General features: G+C 41.9%; 1 protein-coding gene across 4 annotated transcripts in view; it reads left to right on the top strand.

Moving 5' to 3' along the window:
- ZFYVE26 (zinc finger FYVE-type containing 26) overlaps positions 1–15,404 on the top strand; it is a 43,046-nt gene that overhangs the window by 24,307 nt on the left and 3,335 nt on the right. For 3 of the 4 annotated variants that reach the window (XM_081900411.1, XM_081900408.1, XM_081900409.1), the window contains 17 exons: positions 160–336; positions 485–731; positions 1,300–1,398; positions 1,694–1,851; positions 2,061–2,230; positions 2,523–2,554; positions 3,540–3,673; positions 4,399–4,619; positions 4,824–4,971; positions 5,827–6,036; positions 8,472–8,690; positions 9,437–9,634; positions 9,975–10,177; positions 11,184–11,325; positions 12,438–12,497; positions 14,024–14,206; positions 14,731–14,775. In XM_081900411.1, coding sequence (XP_081756537.1) covers positions 160–336; positions 485–731; positions 1,300–1,398; positions 1,694–1,851; positions 2,061–2,230; positions 2,523–2,554; positions 3,540–3,673; positions 4,399–4,619; positions 4,824–4,971; positions 5,827–6,036; positions 8,472–8,690; positions 9,437–9,634; positions 9,975–10,177; positions 11,184–11,325; positions 12,438–12,497; positions 14,024–14,206; positions 14,731–14,775 — 2,646 coding nt within the window. The remainder of the gene's footprint in view (positions 1–159; positions 337–484; positions 732–1,299; positions 1,399–1,693; positions 1,852–2,060; positions 2,231–2,522; positions 2,555–3,539; positions 3,674–4,398; positions 4,620–4,823; positions 4,972–5,826; positions 6,037–8,471; positions 8,691–9,436; positions 9,635–9,974; positions 10,178–11,183; positions 11,326–12,437; positions 12,498–14,023; positions 14,207–14,730; positions 14,776–15,404) is intronic. The other variant, XM_081900410.1, reaches the window with a different exon arrangement.

Genomic DNA, 15,404 nt, shown 5'->3' with positions numbered 1-15,404 from the left:
TTGATATATTTGTTTGGTGCTGCCGTGAAAACCTAACCTCATAAAGTGCGGTGTAGAACTGTGTTAAACAGATAATTTTAGGTTGCAGATGTCTTTAGCTGGCAGTGTGAAATTATTTTATGATCTGAATTAACTTTCCATTGTTCACTTTCTTTGTAGCTCTTGCAAAGGATAGAAGACCCAGACATTCAGCTGGTCATAAGTGAACAGTGTCTTGATAAACATCCCAGCCTGGCAGCTTCTCATTTCCTTGCAGATTATCTCACCACACACTTCTACAAACACTTAACAATTATGCGCCATAATGAAATTCAGGCCCTTTATATGGGATCAAAGGTAAGCAGATTTGAAATTTGCAACTGCATTGCTGGGTTTGGGGGTTCTTCTCTCAAGTAATGAGAGAGGTTTCAGTAATAATAATCAGGCATTATATTAATTTTATGAAATAAATTAATTTTGTTTCTCTTCTGTTTCTACATCCAAGGTCTTACTGACTCTTCCTGAGCCTTACCGTGCTAACTACTCTCACCTGTCCTGCAAGCCACTGCTCATGTTGGAGCAGCTCCTGATGAACATGAAGGTGGATTGGGTAGCCGTGGCTGTACAGACACTGCACCAGCTCTTGGTTGGGCAAGAGATAGGCTTTACGGTAGAAGACATTGATGCTTTGCTCTCCAAGTATGCTGGGAAAGCCCTTGACTTCCCTTTCTCATTAAAAGAGAAAAGATCAGGTGACTTGCTTTTGGAAATCTCTAATCAGTGAAAATGTTCCAGGTGCTCTTTAACCAAACATGACAGATTTTCAGCTGGTAAGGCAGATTGGATTCAAGCCAAATCCACCTTGTCGCTTTGGGTTCTGTGACCCCATGGTTTTGGCTCGCGACTTAACTAAAAAGCCCCTGTGCTGCTCCATTTCTTCTTCTGTTTCTCTTATTGCCACACAGTGCAGTACTACTAATATGTTTTACTGACCAGTGGAGCCTGCATAATGCAGTGAACCAAGCCCCTTACTTCTTCCGGCTCAACTTTTTGTATATTTTTAAGATGGCGTAGTCAAAAGAGTTGAGGAAAAAGAACATTAGAAGGCCTAGTATCCCTATGTTTCTACATATCCATATTGTTCTCCTTTTGCTTAGATGCAAAAGTCTGAACCTTACACCTTCTTGGCATGCTGGTGGGTTAGTAAATTGCTTGTACAAAAACTGTAGTCACTTGAATCACATGTACTGATCCAGGTTTGGATGAATCATTCTAATCTTCTTTGCTGCAGATATAAATGGTTTTCTCTTTTGCCTTTAGATTCTGTGATTCAGATGCAGGAGAATTTGTGTCGGGGATCTGAGTCTGATACGTTGTCTAAATCAGAATCGACGGAACAGTTTCCAGTTAGTTCTCCTGGTGAGAGAAGGTCTAATGGCTGGATGTTGTGTTCATACTTGTGTTTTTCTCTTAAATCTGCTTTCAGCTGTAGTAGTTAAAAAAAAAAAAACATTCTGGGTGGGATTCAACGGATGAGCCCCACCAAAAACCCATACAATAACTTCTACTAGCATATTCTTTGCATTGCCTTGTCACCGAAGGGTAGCCATGATTGATTTGAGGCTTTTACTTACAATCGAGTGGTATGTACATTTTATGAAATATTATATTTCAGTTCTCCATTTTTTGGTTTCGTTTCCTGTTTATCATCAAGATGCAACACATTCTTCCAGCATGAGAGAGAGAAGCCTGCAGCAAACTGTGTCCCCAGAGGAGTTTGTGCCACCAGAGAAGCCCCCACCAAAACAGCAATGGATTCCCGATGAGAACGAAGTCACCTGTATGGTCTGCAAAACGGAACGTTTTACTATGGTGAGGAACCCCCAAGGCCATACTTGACATGTAACTGGAACACTTAAACGGGTGTGTCTGCTGTGGGCTCTTTGGGCAGCTTGCTGCACTTCTGTCAGTCGTATTTGCTATTGTGCCCAAAAGATCAAAATGGCTGTGGGTCTTGAATGGGTTAAATGGTAACCACTGAAATGTCATTGCTCCCTTAAAGGTTCTTCTTTGTGTCTCAGTTTAATAGACGACATCACTGCAGACGCTGCGGGAGGCTGGTGTGCAGCTCGTGTTCAACCAAGAAAATGACGGTGGAAGAGTGTAGGGAAAACCCGGCTCGTGTTTGTGACCAGTGCTACAATTATTACAACAAGGAGGGCTCAGAGGACTTGCCCCCTGAGGCAGAAATGTGTGTAAACAATCTTTCCCCATTTTTTTTGTATCTGGAATGCTAGCCTTTGATGTCAACTAGTGAATCATTTTAGCCTTTCTTGTGGGTCTCCCCACCCCCTGAGAGTTTCAATGAGGAGGAAAAGTCTATTTCTAGTTCCTGCTGTTCCTGTTTCTAGTTCCAACAGTGGGACTATGGGTAGGGCTTCAGAGTTTGATTTAATGCTATGAAAACACTTGCTTTACTGAATTTAACTTTTCGACGCATGTTTGAATAGGTATGAAGCATCTTTGTTTTTCTCTTTTCATAGTACAAAAGTGGAGGATCAGGACCAAGAGGAAGGTGAGGAGATTTGCCTTTTGTTGGCATGTATTACAGGACTGACTTCACATTTAATGTTGCTTGTGGGCAACATGGGCAAGCCCTGAAGCATTTTCAAAGACGTAACAAATGCAGAGGCATGAGCTTTCTAATGCGTTGCTGCATGGCTAACACAGCTACTTTTCTTTAAGAGAACAGGGATTTGTTTTAACTCAGCCAGATTACTTGCTGGAAAATATGGCAAGATTTGGAAGCCACAATGCGTTTTCATGACTGGCTAGAGGACTCCTTGGGCTATTTGCCCTTGGGACTTCCCAACCCCTCACCCATGCCCTATCTTTTAGTAATGTTGTAGTTCAAGGGTGAGAAACTTTTTTGGAACTGAAGGCCACATTACTCTGGTGTAAAGCTGATGGAACATTGTTCTGGTAGTGAACAGGGTCAGACACCCCCCTTTCCTTTCTCCATGGAAACAGGTGCCTGTATTTAATTCCAAATCATTCAGGTTTCTCTTTGTTTTCTTCATAGGCTTTTACAAAGTTGGTTAGAAAAGCTTTTCAGTATCCTTTATCTGCCCTTACGGTGCACAAGGCAGAAACAACTCAGTCATCCCAGAAGAAGTGTAAGCTTAGAGCTATTCAGGGTCTTAAGCTTCAAAATGTATTGCATTCTGAAAATCGTATGCATGCAGTTTCAAATTTGCAAGGACTGTCCCCCCCCCCCATATTGACAGGGAACAGAAGTGCACTGAGCCAGTTCCCCACTTTGCTTTAATCATCTTTTGCAAAGGAAGGAGCTGCAATTCGTACACAACATCCAAGTCTTTTCCCTTACCTGCTATAGAGCTGATGGTTGGCAGCCCCTAGAAGCAGGGTTCCCCTTCCCTCCTGTAGTTGCACCCTGCTTCACAGAGCCTCTACTGAGCAGGGGTCGGAACAGATGTCTGATTCCAAATTGTAACATGTGACTTCTTGTCCTGATTTCTTGTGTGTTCTGTCAACGGCAGTTGCGTCCTCCGATAACGAATGCTCAGATTACTCTGCAGTGGTGCAAATACCCAAAATAACAGAACTTGAGTGGCTTCTTTCTTTGAGAGAAGAGGAGAATGAAATTGTGCGCACTGAGTTTTATTACGAGCAGGTAAGTGTATGTTCTAAAAGGGGGAAATGGACTTCCAATATGGCACATGATAGGGCAAGCAAGGAAAAGTTGGCAGCAGGGCAGAAAAGAAGAATATTGATGTACACTCCTTGCTCTAGCAAGTGAATGAGGTGATGTTGGGGCTTTTAAGTTCATTTGTGACAGATTAGCACAGAGAATGAAGAAAATAAGCGGGTTGGGCACTTCTGTCTCTTCCTTTGACTGGATTCCTACTTCATGATAGCAGTTTATGTGGTAGCGCTTCTTTGTAAGATGATTTGCTTCTCTAATTAGAAGCTAAAGCTTGCATTTTAGCTGTCTGAAGATCTTCTGTTAAAGCTTCTTATGTTGCGCATGTGGACCCTATACAGTTCAGATGTAAGCTCGCCTATGGACAGGGTCGCAGTCATGCTAATAAATTGGATATTGCACTCTGTGCTGCCAGTAGTGGTGCTGGGAAGGGGGCCATATTGTGCTGCCTGCCTTTTTGGACATGGTTATTGGGTCTCTTATGGTAAGCTGCTGTTCTTCCACTGCCATGAGCTTACTATACATCTGGTCAACGTAGCGGGGGTCAACAGACTCTTCTATCTCTTTGAGTTTTATAGTGAAGAATATTGTTCTGCTCCTGTCTTTTTGGCTGAGTACACTTTAGCTCTTCAGCTGCAGCCTGCAGGTGGATTCACAATTGCCTCTGCCTTTCCTTTGCCTCTCCTAATGTTCAGGCACCCAGTGCTTCCTTGTGTATTGCCATCCTCAATCTCCATTCGGACAGCGTAGCCTGTGGTCACCAGTTGATAGATCACTGCTGCAAGCTTTCTCGAGGGCTGACAAACCCCGAAGTGGATGCTGGCCTCCTCATGGATATCATGAAACAACTTCTCTTCAGTGCGAAAATGATGTTTGTAAAAGCTGGGATGAGCCAAGATTTAGCTCTCTGTGACAGGTAAGTGGTCTGCGGTTCTCCTGAGATGCCTTCCCAAAGTAGTCAGACAGACCTGGCTCATGTTGAGGTGGATGCAGCAGAAAGTGGTCTATAGCTGAGACTGAAACATTTATATAAGGACTGTGCTGAATTTTTCACAGTTTGGTGGATCCCAGTGTTTGTGCTGCCTCTAACTTTTGTATCTTATTTTAACTCTGCCAACAGCTACATCAGCAAAGTCGATGTGCTACATATTTTAGTCACTGCTTCATATCGTCGTGTTCCATGTCTGGATCAGATATTGCAGCCTACAGCAGTTGCAAGGCTAAGAAATCAGCTTTTGGAAGCAGAATACTATCAGCTAGCTGTAGAGGTAATGCATGGGGAGAGAAGCAGCTCTGGAGTTACAACCTCAGGGCTCCTTCAAATCATTGCTCTGTTTTTGCACAGATTGACTTCATTTAGAGAACACAAATATTGGGGTGTTTGAACTTCAACTTGAAGCATCTCTTCCCTCATAAAGACACCTATTAGCCTTTTGGGCTTGGTTCTGTGTTTTATAAAATATAGAAAACCAATGCTTGGTTTTTTTTTTAAAAAAGCAACTGTATAATTTGTAGATTAATCAACTAAGCATTTGTTGATTAATTGGTACAGGTCAGCTTTTATTGGTGGGGCTGGGATTTGAAGACATGCTTAATTTGGGGGCTATTTGGTTCTATTGTAGCTGTAATAGGAAATTTTTAAAAACCCATTAGGCATGGTCTTTGTTTCTAAGAATATATATTAAGATTTCTTAAATTCTTAATATCTGAAATGTACCTTCTCAGTATTGTGACAAATGCACTCTTATAAAACTACCAATAGTGACCACAATAGTGTACAATAGTAATAGGCCAATAGTGTTCAGCTCTGATTAAAGGTAAAGGGACCCCTGACCATTAGCTCCAGTCGCGGACGACTCTGGGGTTGTGACGCTCATCTCGCTTTATTGGCCGAGGGAGCCGGCGTACAGCTTCTGGGTCATGATTACTGCAGCTCAAAAAGAATACTCTAGAGCTAGAAAAACTGCAGAGCTAGAAAAGAGCAACAAAAGTGAGCAGGTAGACATTGCAATTGCACATGTGTACATTTTTTTTCCTTCAGAAAACAAAAGATGACTATGGAAGACTGAGGGGGAGACTTTCTCATATATTGGTGCCTGTTTTCAGTAACCTGTTCATTTTAGGTTTCCACAAAGACTGGCCTGGATCCAGGTGGGGCATGGCACGCCTGGGGCATGGCATGTCTTAAAGCTGGCAACCTCTCTGCCGCCAGAGAGAAATTCAGCCGGTGCCTAAAGCCACCTCTGGACTTGAACCAGCTAGACTCAGGCTCAAGACTGGTCCAAGATGTGATACAGTACCTGGAGTCCACAGTGAAGCCCATTATCTCAGTGGTAAGAATCCAGTCTTCCTCCTCCCTCAACAGCTGGTCTCCTGAGGTAGATTTAAGCCACAGCTACAGCCAGAACATTCCACATGCTAGGGTATTGGTATTCAGTGCTATTTTTCTAGAAAAAGAGGTTCTGGAACTCACCATGAATGCCTCCCTCGTTCTCTTAGAAGGGCCATGGCTGGGCACCCTGAGAGTGCCGGAACTGAGTTCGGTATTTCCAGCTTAAAAAAAAGGTCCTGTTTGTATTTAATCTGGGACCAAGTTATCTCTGTGATTGCCTATGTCCACATTATTCTCCCCAAACCTTGGGTTATGGCATCTAAAGACCTGCTGCCCACCATAACTCAGATCCAAGGGATAGGCATTTGGACTACAACCGTGCTGGTTGGGACTGTTGGTAGTTGTAGTCCAAAATACTGGAGGACACCAGGTTGGCGAAGGCTGTTCTGTGGAACCGTGCAAAGCCCAGTATACCTAAAGGAGCCGCTCCACTCCCATTGTTCAGCATGGACACTAAGGTCGAGCTCCAAGGGCCTTCTGGTGGTTCCCTCTCTGAGAGAAGTGAGTTTACAGAGAACCAGGCAGAGGGCCTTCTCAGTAGTGGCGCCCGTCCAATAGGAGTCAAGGAAATAAACAACTATCTGACTTTTAGAAGACATCTGAAGGCAGCCCTGTTTAGGGAAGTTATAATGTTTGATGTTTTGCTGTGTTTTTATTATATTGGAAGCCATCCAGAGTGGCTGGGGCAACCCAATCAGATGGGCAAGGTATAAATAGTAAATCATCAGCATCTCCCTCCCCCATGCTTTTGGGACTTGCTCCAAAGGCCTTCCTGTTTTATAAAGTCTTTAAACTGTCCCGTTTTGTTGGACTTGACAATAATTAATGGGTAGGAATACAGTTTAAAAGTAAAAACAATTAAACATAACAATTCAATAAAATCTGCTATTTAGAAGAAAATTGTTATATTGAATTGTCATTGCTTTTAAATTATATGCCTACCCATTCAGTATTGTAAGCCACTTTGTAAAGCCTTTTGCTCTGAAAAGTGCAGTATAAGTGCCTAAATGTACTTTTAAAAGACACTTAAAAATAAGAAGCTAATGCTTACTGCCTATTTATGTTTCTGTGTGTGGTCATTGGAAGGGCGAGTTTACAGTTTAGTGAGCATATAGTTAGAACATTGCCCGTGGTTCTCTTTTTATTTCTACAACTAACAGCGCTAGAGATGTGCGTACTTTATTTTTAATGTAACCTGAACATTCTGTTTCGGTGGTATGCAGGCTGCAGCTAAAAATGGCATGTGGTAGAATGTCCAAGTCAAGGTTAGATGCAGAAAATATTGAAGACACAGTTAAATCCATGCCAACAAAGTGTGCATCAAGAACATCTTGTCTTGGTTTGGAATTCTTTTTTTTGTGCCTTCAAGCTGTTCACTAGGGAAGAAGAAAGTGAAATCAGGGTATCTATGGCTCTTTACTGACACGGGACAAAATGCCAGGCATGTAATATTCTGGTGTTTTAGCATTTGGGATTACCATCTGGCCTGTTGCCATTCTTGCTGAAAGCTGACATGGACAACAGCATGTAGAGCAAGAAAGTGACTACAACTCCCATCAACCCTGACCGCTGGTCTTGCTGGCTGGGTCTGGTGGGAGTTTCAGTTCAACAGCATCCAGAGAGCCACACATTCTCCATCCCTGATGTGCAGATCCAATCTTATGTAGTGCTGGATTTGGGACTGAGGAGACCCAGATCCAAGATCCAATTTAGGCACAGAAGTTGCATGGTGACTAGAAGCCAGTCGTTCACCTGCTTCTCACAAAGTGATTTGGAGGATTATATGAAGAGGGAGCGAGGACCATGCATGCTGCTTTGACCACCTTGGAGAAAGGGCTGGAGAGGAATTGGAATTGATAAAGGAATGTTGCTTGCAACTTGCTGCTTGTGAACTGCTGTTGATAATAGTGGCCACATTGTGTTATGTGCTATTGTGGTGTAGATAGACGATGTGGTACCATACTGAAACCTACCTGTTTGCAGGGATTAAGCAGTTTTCCACTCTGTGTTGACTTGCACCGGGTCAGAGAAAGAGGAAACTGGATGTTAGATATTGCCCACATAGCATAACTGTGCAGCTCATTTCTAGACTATGATTTGGATCAGAGTGTCTTTCTGCTCAGAAACATGGAAGGGCCTCTGGAGGAAGGTATTTGTGGTACAGGGAGTGATTGGTAACATTTTTTTTAAAAATCATCCTGCATCACCTTCCACACTGTACTGGAGGGTCCCTCCAGTTTTTGGTGGCAGTATTGCCAAGGAATGTAGGAATCGGTAGAAATTGCTTCCCTCTTCCTTCCTCCAGCAGGACCATATGGTGAACAGACATCTTCTCACAGGAACTTGTGATGTTTGATTCTCTGCTTTTTTTGGTAGCAGGATGACGACTACTTTGCTACTTTGAAGGAACTGGAAGCAACACTAAGGACACGAAGCCTTTCCCTGGAGCTGATACCTGAGGGGAAGATTCAACACAACAGCTACTACCAAGAGTGCCTCTTCTATTTGAACAACTATGGCACCAATCTAGCAATCATTCGTTTTTATATGAGGCACGACTGCATGCGAGAAGCACTGCTGCATTTGTTAAATAAGGTGAGGCAGCTTGTTCCTCCTGGAGGTTTTCTAGTAAGGGGTGATGAACCTGTGGTCCTCCAAATGCTGCAGGACTACAACTCCCATCACCCTTGGCCATTGGTCATGTGGACAATGAGAGCTGGAATACAACAGCTGGAGGGTTGCAGGTTCCAGGTTTCCATGTCTCTTAATTTGGATGGGTTCCAGGTGGTATATTATGGGAACATGTTACTTTGTTATGAAACTAGTTTTCTCAATATTGTGAGGACCTTGACCTTGGTCTCAATCTTTTGTTGAAGTTGCCCTGTTTTGAAAATCTTGCCTATTTTATCGCTATGACTAGCCGCCCTTGAACAATGTGTGCTGTGTTCTCTTCTGCCTTGAAAATAGCCATTTTATTTTCCATGTTACGACTCCCTTCATAAAATGGCTGAGGCCTTCTTCAAGTGCCTCCAAGATTTATTGGCAAGTGTAAATGGTGCCAGGAAATATTTCAGTTTTAAGATGTCTTGTGACTATTAGAACAGCATAGTGTTTGGTGGGTATTCACAGGCTTTCATGTTGAGACTCCCCCTAACTCAACTTCTGCTGTGTCTGCCTTCATAACCAAAAACAATTTTCAGTCTGATCTGAGAATTGGACAAATGTAACTTTTATGAAAAACGTGCAGTCTACTGTAGCCTGATAACAGAGGCTTTTCTTCCTAAAGTAATGATATGGAAGAGGCAAGTCCGTCTAAACACTTGAATTTTTCTCTGTTTTAGGAGAGCCCACATGAAGTATTTATTGAAGGGATATTTATCCCAAGCTATACCAGTGGAAAACTTCACATGTTGGAAAACTTACTGGAAACGATTGACCCAGGTCTGGCTAGCTGGGGTTCTTATCTCATTGCAGCTTGCAAACACTTGCAGAAAAAGAATTACTATCATATCTTATATGAATTGCAACAATTTATGAAGGTAAGAGTGGGGGTTTGATGATGATGATGGTGGTGGTGGTGATGATGATGATAATTTGTTATTTATACCCTGCCTATCTGGCTGGGTTTCCTCAGCCACTCGGGCAGCTTCCAACAAAATATTAAAATACAATAGTCCGTCAAACATTAAAAGCTTCTCCAAACAGGGCTGCCTTCAGATGTCTTCTAAAAGTCTGGTAATTGTTTTTCTCTTTGACATCTGGTGGGAGGGCGTTCCATAGGGCGGGTGATGTTAAATATGTTCTGAAGAGTTGCTAAGTGGTTTTCACCAATGATACACAATTTGAAGGTTTACCCATCTTAACACTCCTGTCTTTCAGGATCAAGTCCGTGCTGCTATGACCTGTATTAGATTTTTCACTCACAATGCAAAGTCTTACGCTGAATTGGGAGAAAGGCATACCTGGCTGTTGAAGGTCAAGGACCATCTCAAAGTTTACCTACAGGAAGTTTCAAGGAGCTCAGGAAGAAAAAAGGCTACATGTACTTTCCGTAAGAAAATGTCTGCTCCTGACGTCTCAAGGTACCAGCAGATGTTAACATTTGATGACATATTTTTCATTCTCCATTTTTTTGATCATACAGTTTCCCTGAACAGTGTGATAAGGCATTCTTCAGGACTTTTACTATATGCATCCATGCTCTTAAAAATCAGTTGATTTAAGTTCAATATTTTTGTGGTTTTGTGTCTCTAGTGTCTTGAATTTAAGGGAAATGAAGTTTCTCATGCTCAACTCCATTTTAACAAGGCATATCTCTGTGGATATTTTGGAGTATGGGTTTTGTCTAAGTAGCATTAAGTAATGTGTCCTGTCAGCAAAATGATTTCTGCTTGAACAACAAAATGTTCCCACCTCTCCTCCCCCCAATATATCTTTTCTTGGGTTTCCTCCAAACCTCCAGAGCAGATTTGGGATGGGGGTGAGGAGTAGAAGGGGAGGGAATCCCGATTGCACAAGTGGAAATTCTTAAGCTGACAGGAGGCGTTTGTTGAATACTGCCTTATGTGTTGACACGTCCACCCTCTCTTATCTTACAGAGTAAATCTAGCATGCAATGTTTTCCGTGATATACTTGAGTTATGCTTGTGTGTTTTTCTTTAATGAGGACATTCTTTTTGTTTCCTTTCGCCCACAAAGTGTTTAAGGATGTTTATTCTGGGAAAGGAAAAATAAGTAAATATTCTTATTTATTTATTAATAGACTCAGTGATGTGTGAAGGCATTGTTTTTAAAAAAAACAAAACTTTTCTGTACAGTCGTACCTTGGTTCTTGAACGGAATCCATTCTAGAAGTCTGTTCGACTTTCAAAAACATTCAAAAACCAAGGCGCAGCTTCCAATTGGCTGCAGGAGCTTCATGCACTCGATCAGAAGCCGCGTCAGATGTTCAGCTTCTAAAAAACGTTCGCAAACCAGAACATTCACTTAAGAGTTTGTGGCGTTCGGGAACCAAAACGGACGAATACCAAGGCGATGAGATCCAAGGTATGACTGTATTGTGTAATGAAGCATTTCCCCCTAAATCAGGCACATCAATACAGTTGAGCTTCAACTGGAAGTGACAAGATTCCTTCATCGGTGCGAAAAATTGGGAGCCTCATCTCTGACTGTCTCGTCTGTACCTACACTCTTTGGAAACAATCAAATGAAGATGGAAGTAGCTTGCAAGGTACTGAGTGCCTCATAAAATCATGGCATAGTTATAGGTATCAAAACTGAACACTATAAACAGCACTGAGTGTAGCCTACAGAGAGCTGGTTTGCATCTAACACTAGGATAAACTATAGCTTAGGGCAAACACACAGGTTCCCAGAGAAGAGATCGTGGCTTCTGCACTTCTAACTAAACCATGGTTTCGTGTAGCGTGTTGTCCAAACCTGGACTCAAGGTTTGTCTCACTGCATACAAACCACAAGGAGTAAACCCAAAAACCAACCTTAGTTACAACTTGTGGTTTGCAAGACAATGCATAAATTCTGGTTTGGACCTCATGCTAAGCTTAACTTTGGCTTCTCACACAGCAGCAGCAGGACTGGATGAGGAGATACAAGAGAGATTTTTATCCATGGCTGCTTTCATATTGTAGAATTCATTCTGAAGAGAGGATGGATGGGCTCCCTCCTTTTTCCTTTTTCCTCCACTGCCAGGCTGTGACCTTCTTCAGACAGGTCTTTGGAAACTAAGGTGCAGAAGATACTGATCCCTGACCCAGGGCAAATTATATTTTAATTCCTGGTTTTAGATATGTTGCAATTTAATTGTTTTCAACTACTGTATTTTTCGCTCTATAAGACGCACCAGACCACAAGACGCACCTAGTTTTTGGAGGAGGAAAACAAGAAAAAAAATATTCTGACTCTCAGAAGCCAGAACAGCAAGAGGGATCGCTGCGCAGTGAAAGCAGAAATCCCTCTTGCTGTTCTGGCTTCTGGGATAGCTGCGCAGCCTGCATTCGCTCCATAAGACGCACACAAATTTCCCCTTACTTTTTAGGAGGGAAAAAGTGAGTCTTATAGAGCAAAAAATACGGTAGTTTGTTTTTATTATGCTGTGTTTTTTAATTGTAAGCTGCCTTGAATCCCAACTTGAAAGAAAGGCAGGATATAAGTATATTAAATAAATAAATTGAAAATTATAAATATCACTTTTCCGAAACTGAATGTTGTCCTTAAGCTTGGAAAGAGGGACTGATAATCCTGTTTGTGTTATGGAGCTGACAGTACTAACTGTGGGTTGTTTGAACAATACTCAACCTTTTTGCTGCTGCTATTTCTTCTCAGGTCATGCTGGAAGGTAAAAACATTGAAGAAGGCTTTGGGATTGCGTTTAGAGTTCTACAGGTACGGTGAACCTGAGATGATGTTATACATAATGTTGATTCCTTACAATTCTCACCAAAGCAGATAAGAAAAACCACAGCATTTTTGCCAGTTACAATGATGTATCTTTTAGGTGTCTATAAAAACTTGAGTTAGAAGCTTCTGTTTTCATAATTGCGTTAGGTTTTTAGTATAGCTTTAGTATAGAGACAACTGAAACCTTGAGTCATTCCCTCCAGCTGCTTCCTTCTTGTAGTTTCTTGCCCTTTAGCACGTTTCTGTAGCACCACCTCTGCTTCCTGATCATCTATGACATTATTTTCCCCAGTACTCAGTATTCCCATCTGTAATTTTGTCTCCCTTCTCTTCAGGATTTAGTTTAAAGCTCTCCTGATCAGGTTCACAATACTCATAGCAAACATATTCTTGCCAAGAGTCTCACAAACCTAAACCCTCAACTTAGAGTTGCAGCTTTGTTGTTGTTTAGTCATTTAGTCATGTCCGACTCTTTGTGACCCCATGGACCAGAGCACGCCAGACACTTCTGTCTTCCACTGCTTCCCGCAGTTTGTTCAAACTCATGCTGGTAGCTTCGAGAACACTATCCAACCAGAGAGTTGCAGCTTTAGTTGAGTCCAACTTTATAGAGGTTCCCTTTGCCAAATATTCAGTATCTCTTGTAGAGGTATACAGACATGAATGGCGAGTTCCACACACCCTTCCCGCATTATTGCCAAGTCTTTGCTGAGATAACTGTGTGAGGGATGTAGTGCCACCATAGCTGATATTTGTTGATATTTAGATGGCTCAAGCATTTTCCCAGTCTTAAAAAAATTAGGTGGAAGAGGTGTAGCTGAGTGCTAGAGCACCTACTTCGCATACAGAAGGTTTTATGTCCTTGTTTCTGGAAAGGACCAGTCTGAACCTCTGAAAAGCTGCTGCTATAAAACCAGTTTGACCTGATGGTTTGACTTGATTTCATTCACTTTCATATGTGCTGTATAATCTGAGGAGGCTAACCTGTATTCCTCTCAGATGTTGCTGGACTCTGAACTCCCATCAGTCCCAGCCATAATGACCAGTGGTCTGGGATGGTGAATTTTATGTAATTAAACTAGGAACAGATAACCTTTGGCCAAATAATTTTTGACTTTTAAAACCTAAGGAAGCTTACATACTGTAAATAGTGTTTGACTAAGTCACACAGAGCTCAGTGGGACTTACTGTCATATCAGTGTGTGTAAGGATGTAGTCATTGCAGAGTCGTTCAATAGCTTGGCCTGTATGTTGATGTTGGTGGGATGCATATGAGAGAATACGATTTAAAATATATCTTAGCTGATTGAATTGCATGAACTTGTTTAAGTGATGCTATAGCCCTAATGAAGGAGGATTCTGTAGCATCACAGTGACTAAATTTATATAAAGTACTTCTGCATGACAAGGGATTTTCCCAGATCCTTATTGCTCCTGTATCAGTAAAGCTCGATTCTGGTTGTAGGGAAGTGTTTGTGTATTTTGAAATCATACTGGTTCTTCCACCTTAGGATTTCCAGCTGGAGGCTGCTGATGTATACATTAAAGTGGCCAGACAACTGGTGAAGCAGCAAAAGTACAGTGAGATCAGGCAGCTCCTTAAGTGCATCAAGGAATCTGGTGCTGAAGATAAAACTGATGGGGACAACGTCCTCTTAAACTGTCTGGACGAGTCTGATTCTATTCCTGCTGAGGTAATCTTGTTCTTTTCCTGGAAAGAAAAGGCACAACCCTATTTTGTTTACATTCTGCAAATAAGTATTGTGTGCTTGGAATGCAGGTAACAACTTTTAGTAATCACCAAGACTGAATTATTCTCATTTTGCTCGTCATGCTTTCGTGAGGGGCTTCTTATGAGGAGCTTCTTTCAAGCTGGCTGAGACCCTTTCCTCTCATAATCCAGGAAGTTTATTACCTCCTGGCCGAACCAATCGCCTTTCTCCTTCTGGTTGTTATCACTTAAGGAGGGCAAGTGTGGAGCAAACACATGGTGGGCCCCACCTCTCAAAGCACCATGTCTATATCCATAGATTGCAACAAACTGAAATCCATCCATGCAAAAGTGGCTAGCTGTCTCTTTGGCATCATCTTGTAGATCCCTGTAATTCTTAATGTGTCATCAAATTTGGAATAGATACAAGGGATGTTTAACAATGAAGTGTTTTACACACATGTCATGGCGATCTTACAACTGGTTATTTTTCTTTGTGGGTTACAGGATCTGGACGATCTGATCAAGGATATGGACAGTGATGAAAACAAGGTAAGTGAAGAATAGGATACATTGATCCCACAACTTTTGTAGTCTTTCCTGCTTCTTCCATTATCTTGTGCTCTCTCGATTTAGCAGCAAGTATCAGAAGATTCAGTGATACTTGCAAGGATGTGGCCTCAAAAGAATAAAAGAAAGCTGCTTTGAAAGGGTTATATAGTCTGGCTATATAACCCTTTATATAACTCATGAGCTGTTGAAGATTAGCCTCCTCATCTAGCTGTCCCGTCAATGGAAAAAACCTTGTCAAAAGACCTGGAGGGTCCCCTGCAGAATCTGGAGCATAATAATTTAGCCTGCACTTTTGTTTTTCGTGGCAAACTTTTGCAGAGGCTGCAGACAGCTGAGACCGTCAATGAATCCTTTGTGTGCCCTGAGCTGCTCATTATTCCAGAATTTGATTCTTTCTCTCCTGTTAGTGAACACATCCATTGTTGTGTTTCTAATGCTGGTAAATTCTCTTTGCAAAAGGCTGCTGCTCTCAGAGAAAGCCACAACTAAAATACTTGCTTTTCACGAATGAAACAGTATAGCTTTGTGCTATTTTTCAAATAGGGCTTCTCCAATAGTGGATATTGAAACCCAAATTCTCTTAAATGAGCTTCATTCTTTTTTTGCAA

The sequence above is a fragment of the Podarcis melisellensis genome, assembly GCF_964234715.1.
Source record: "Podarcis melisellensis genome assembly, chromosome: 1".
Classification (NCBI taxonomy): domain Eukaryota; kingdom Metazoa; phylum Chordata; class Lepidosauria; order Squamata; family Lacertidae; genus Podarcis; species Podarcis melisellensis.
Note: the sequence above shows the minus strand (reverse complement) of the source record. Positions and strands in the feature narration are given on the sequence as shown.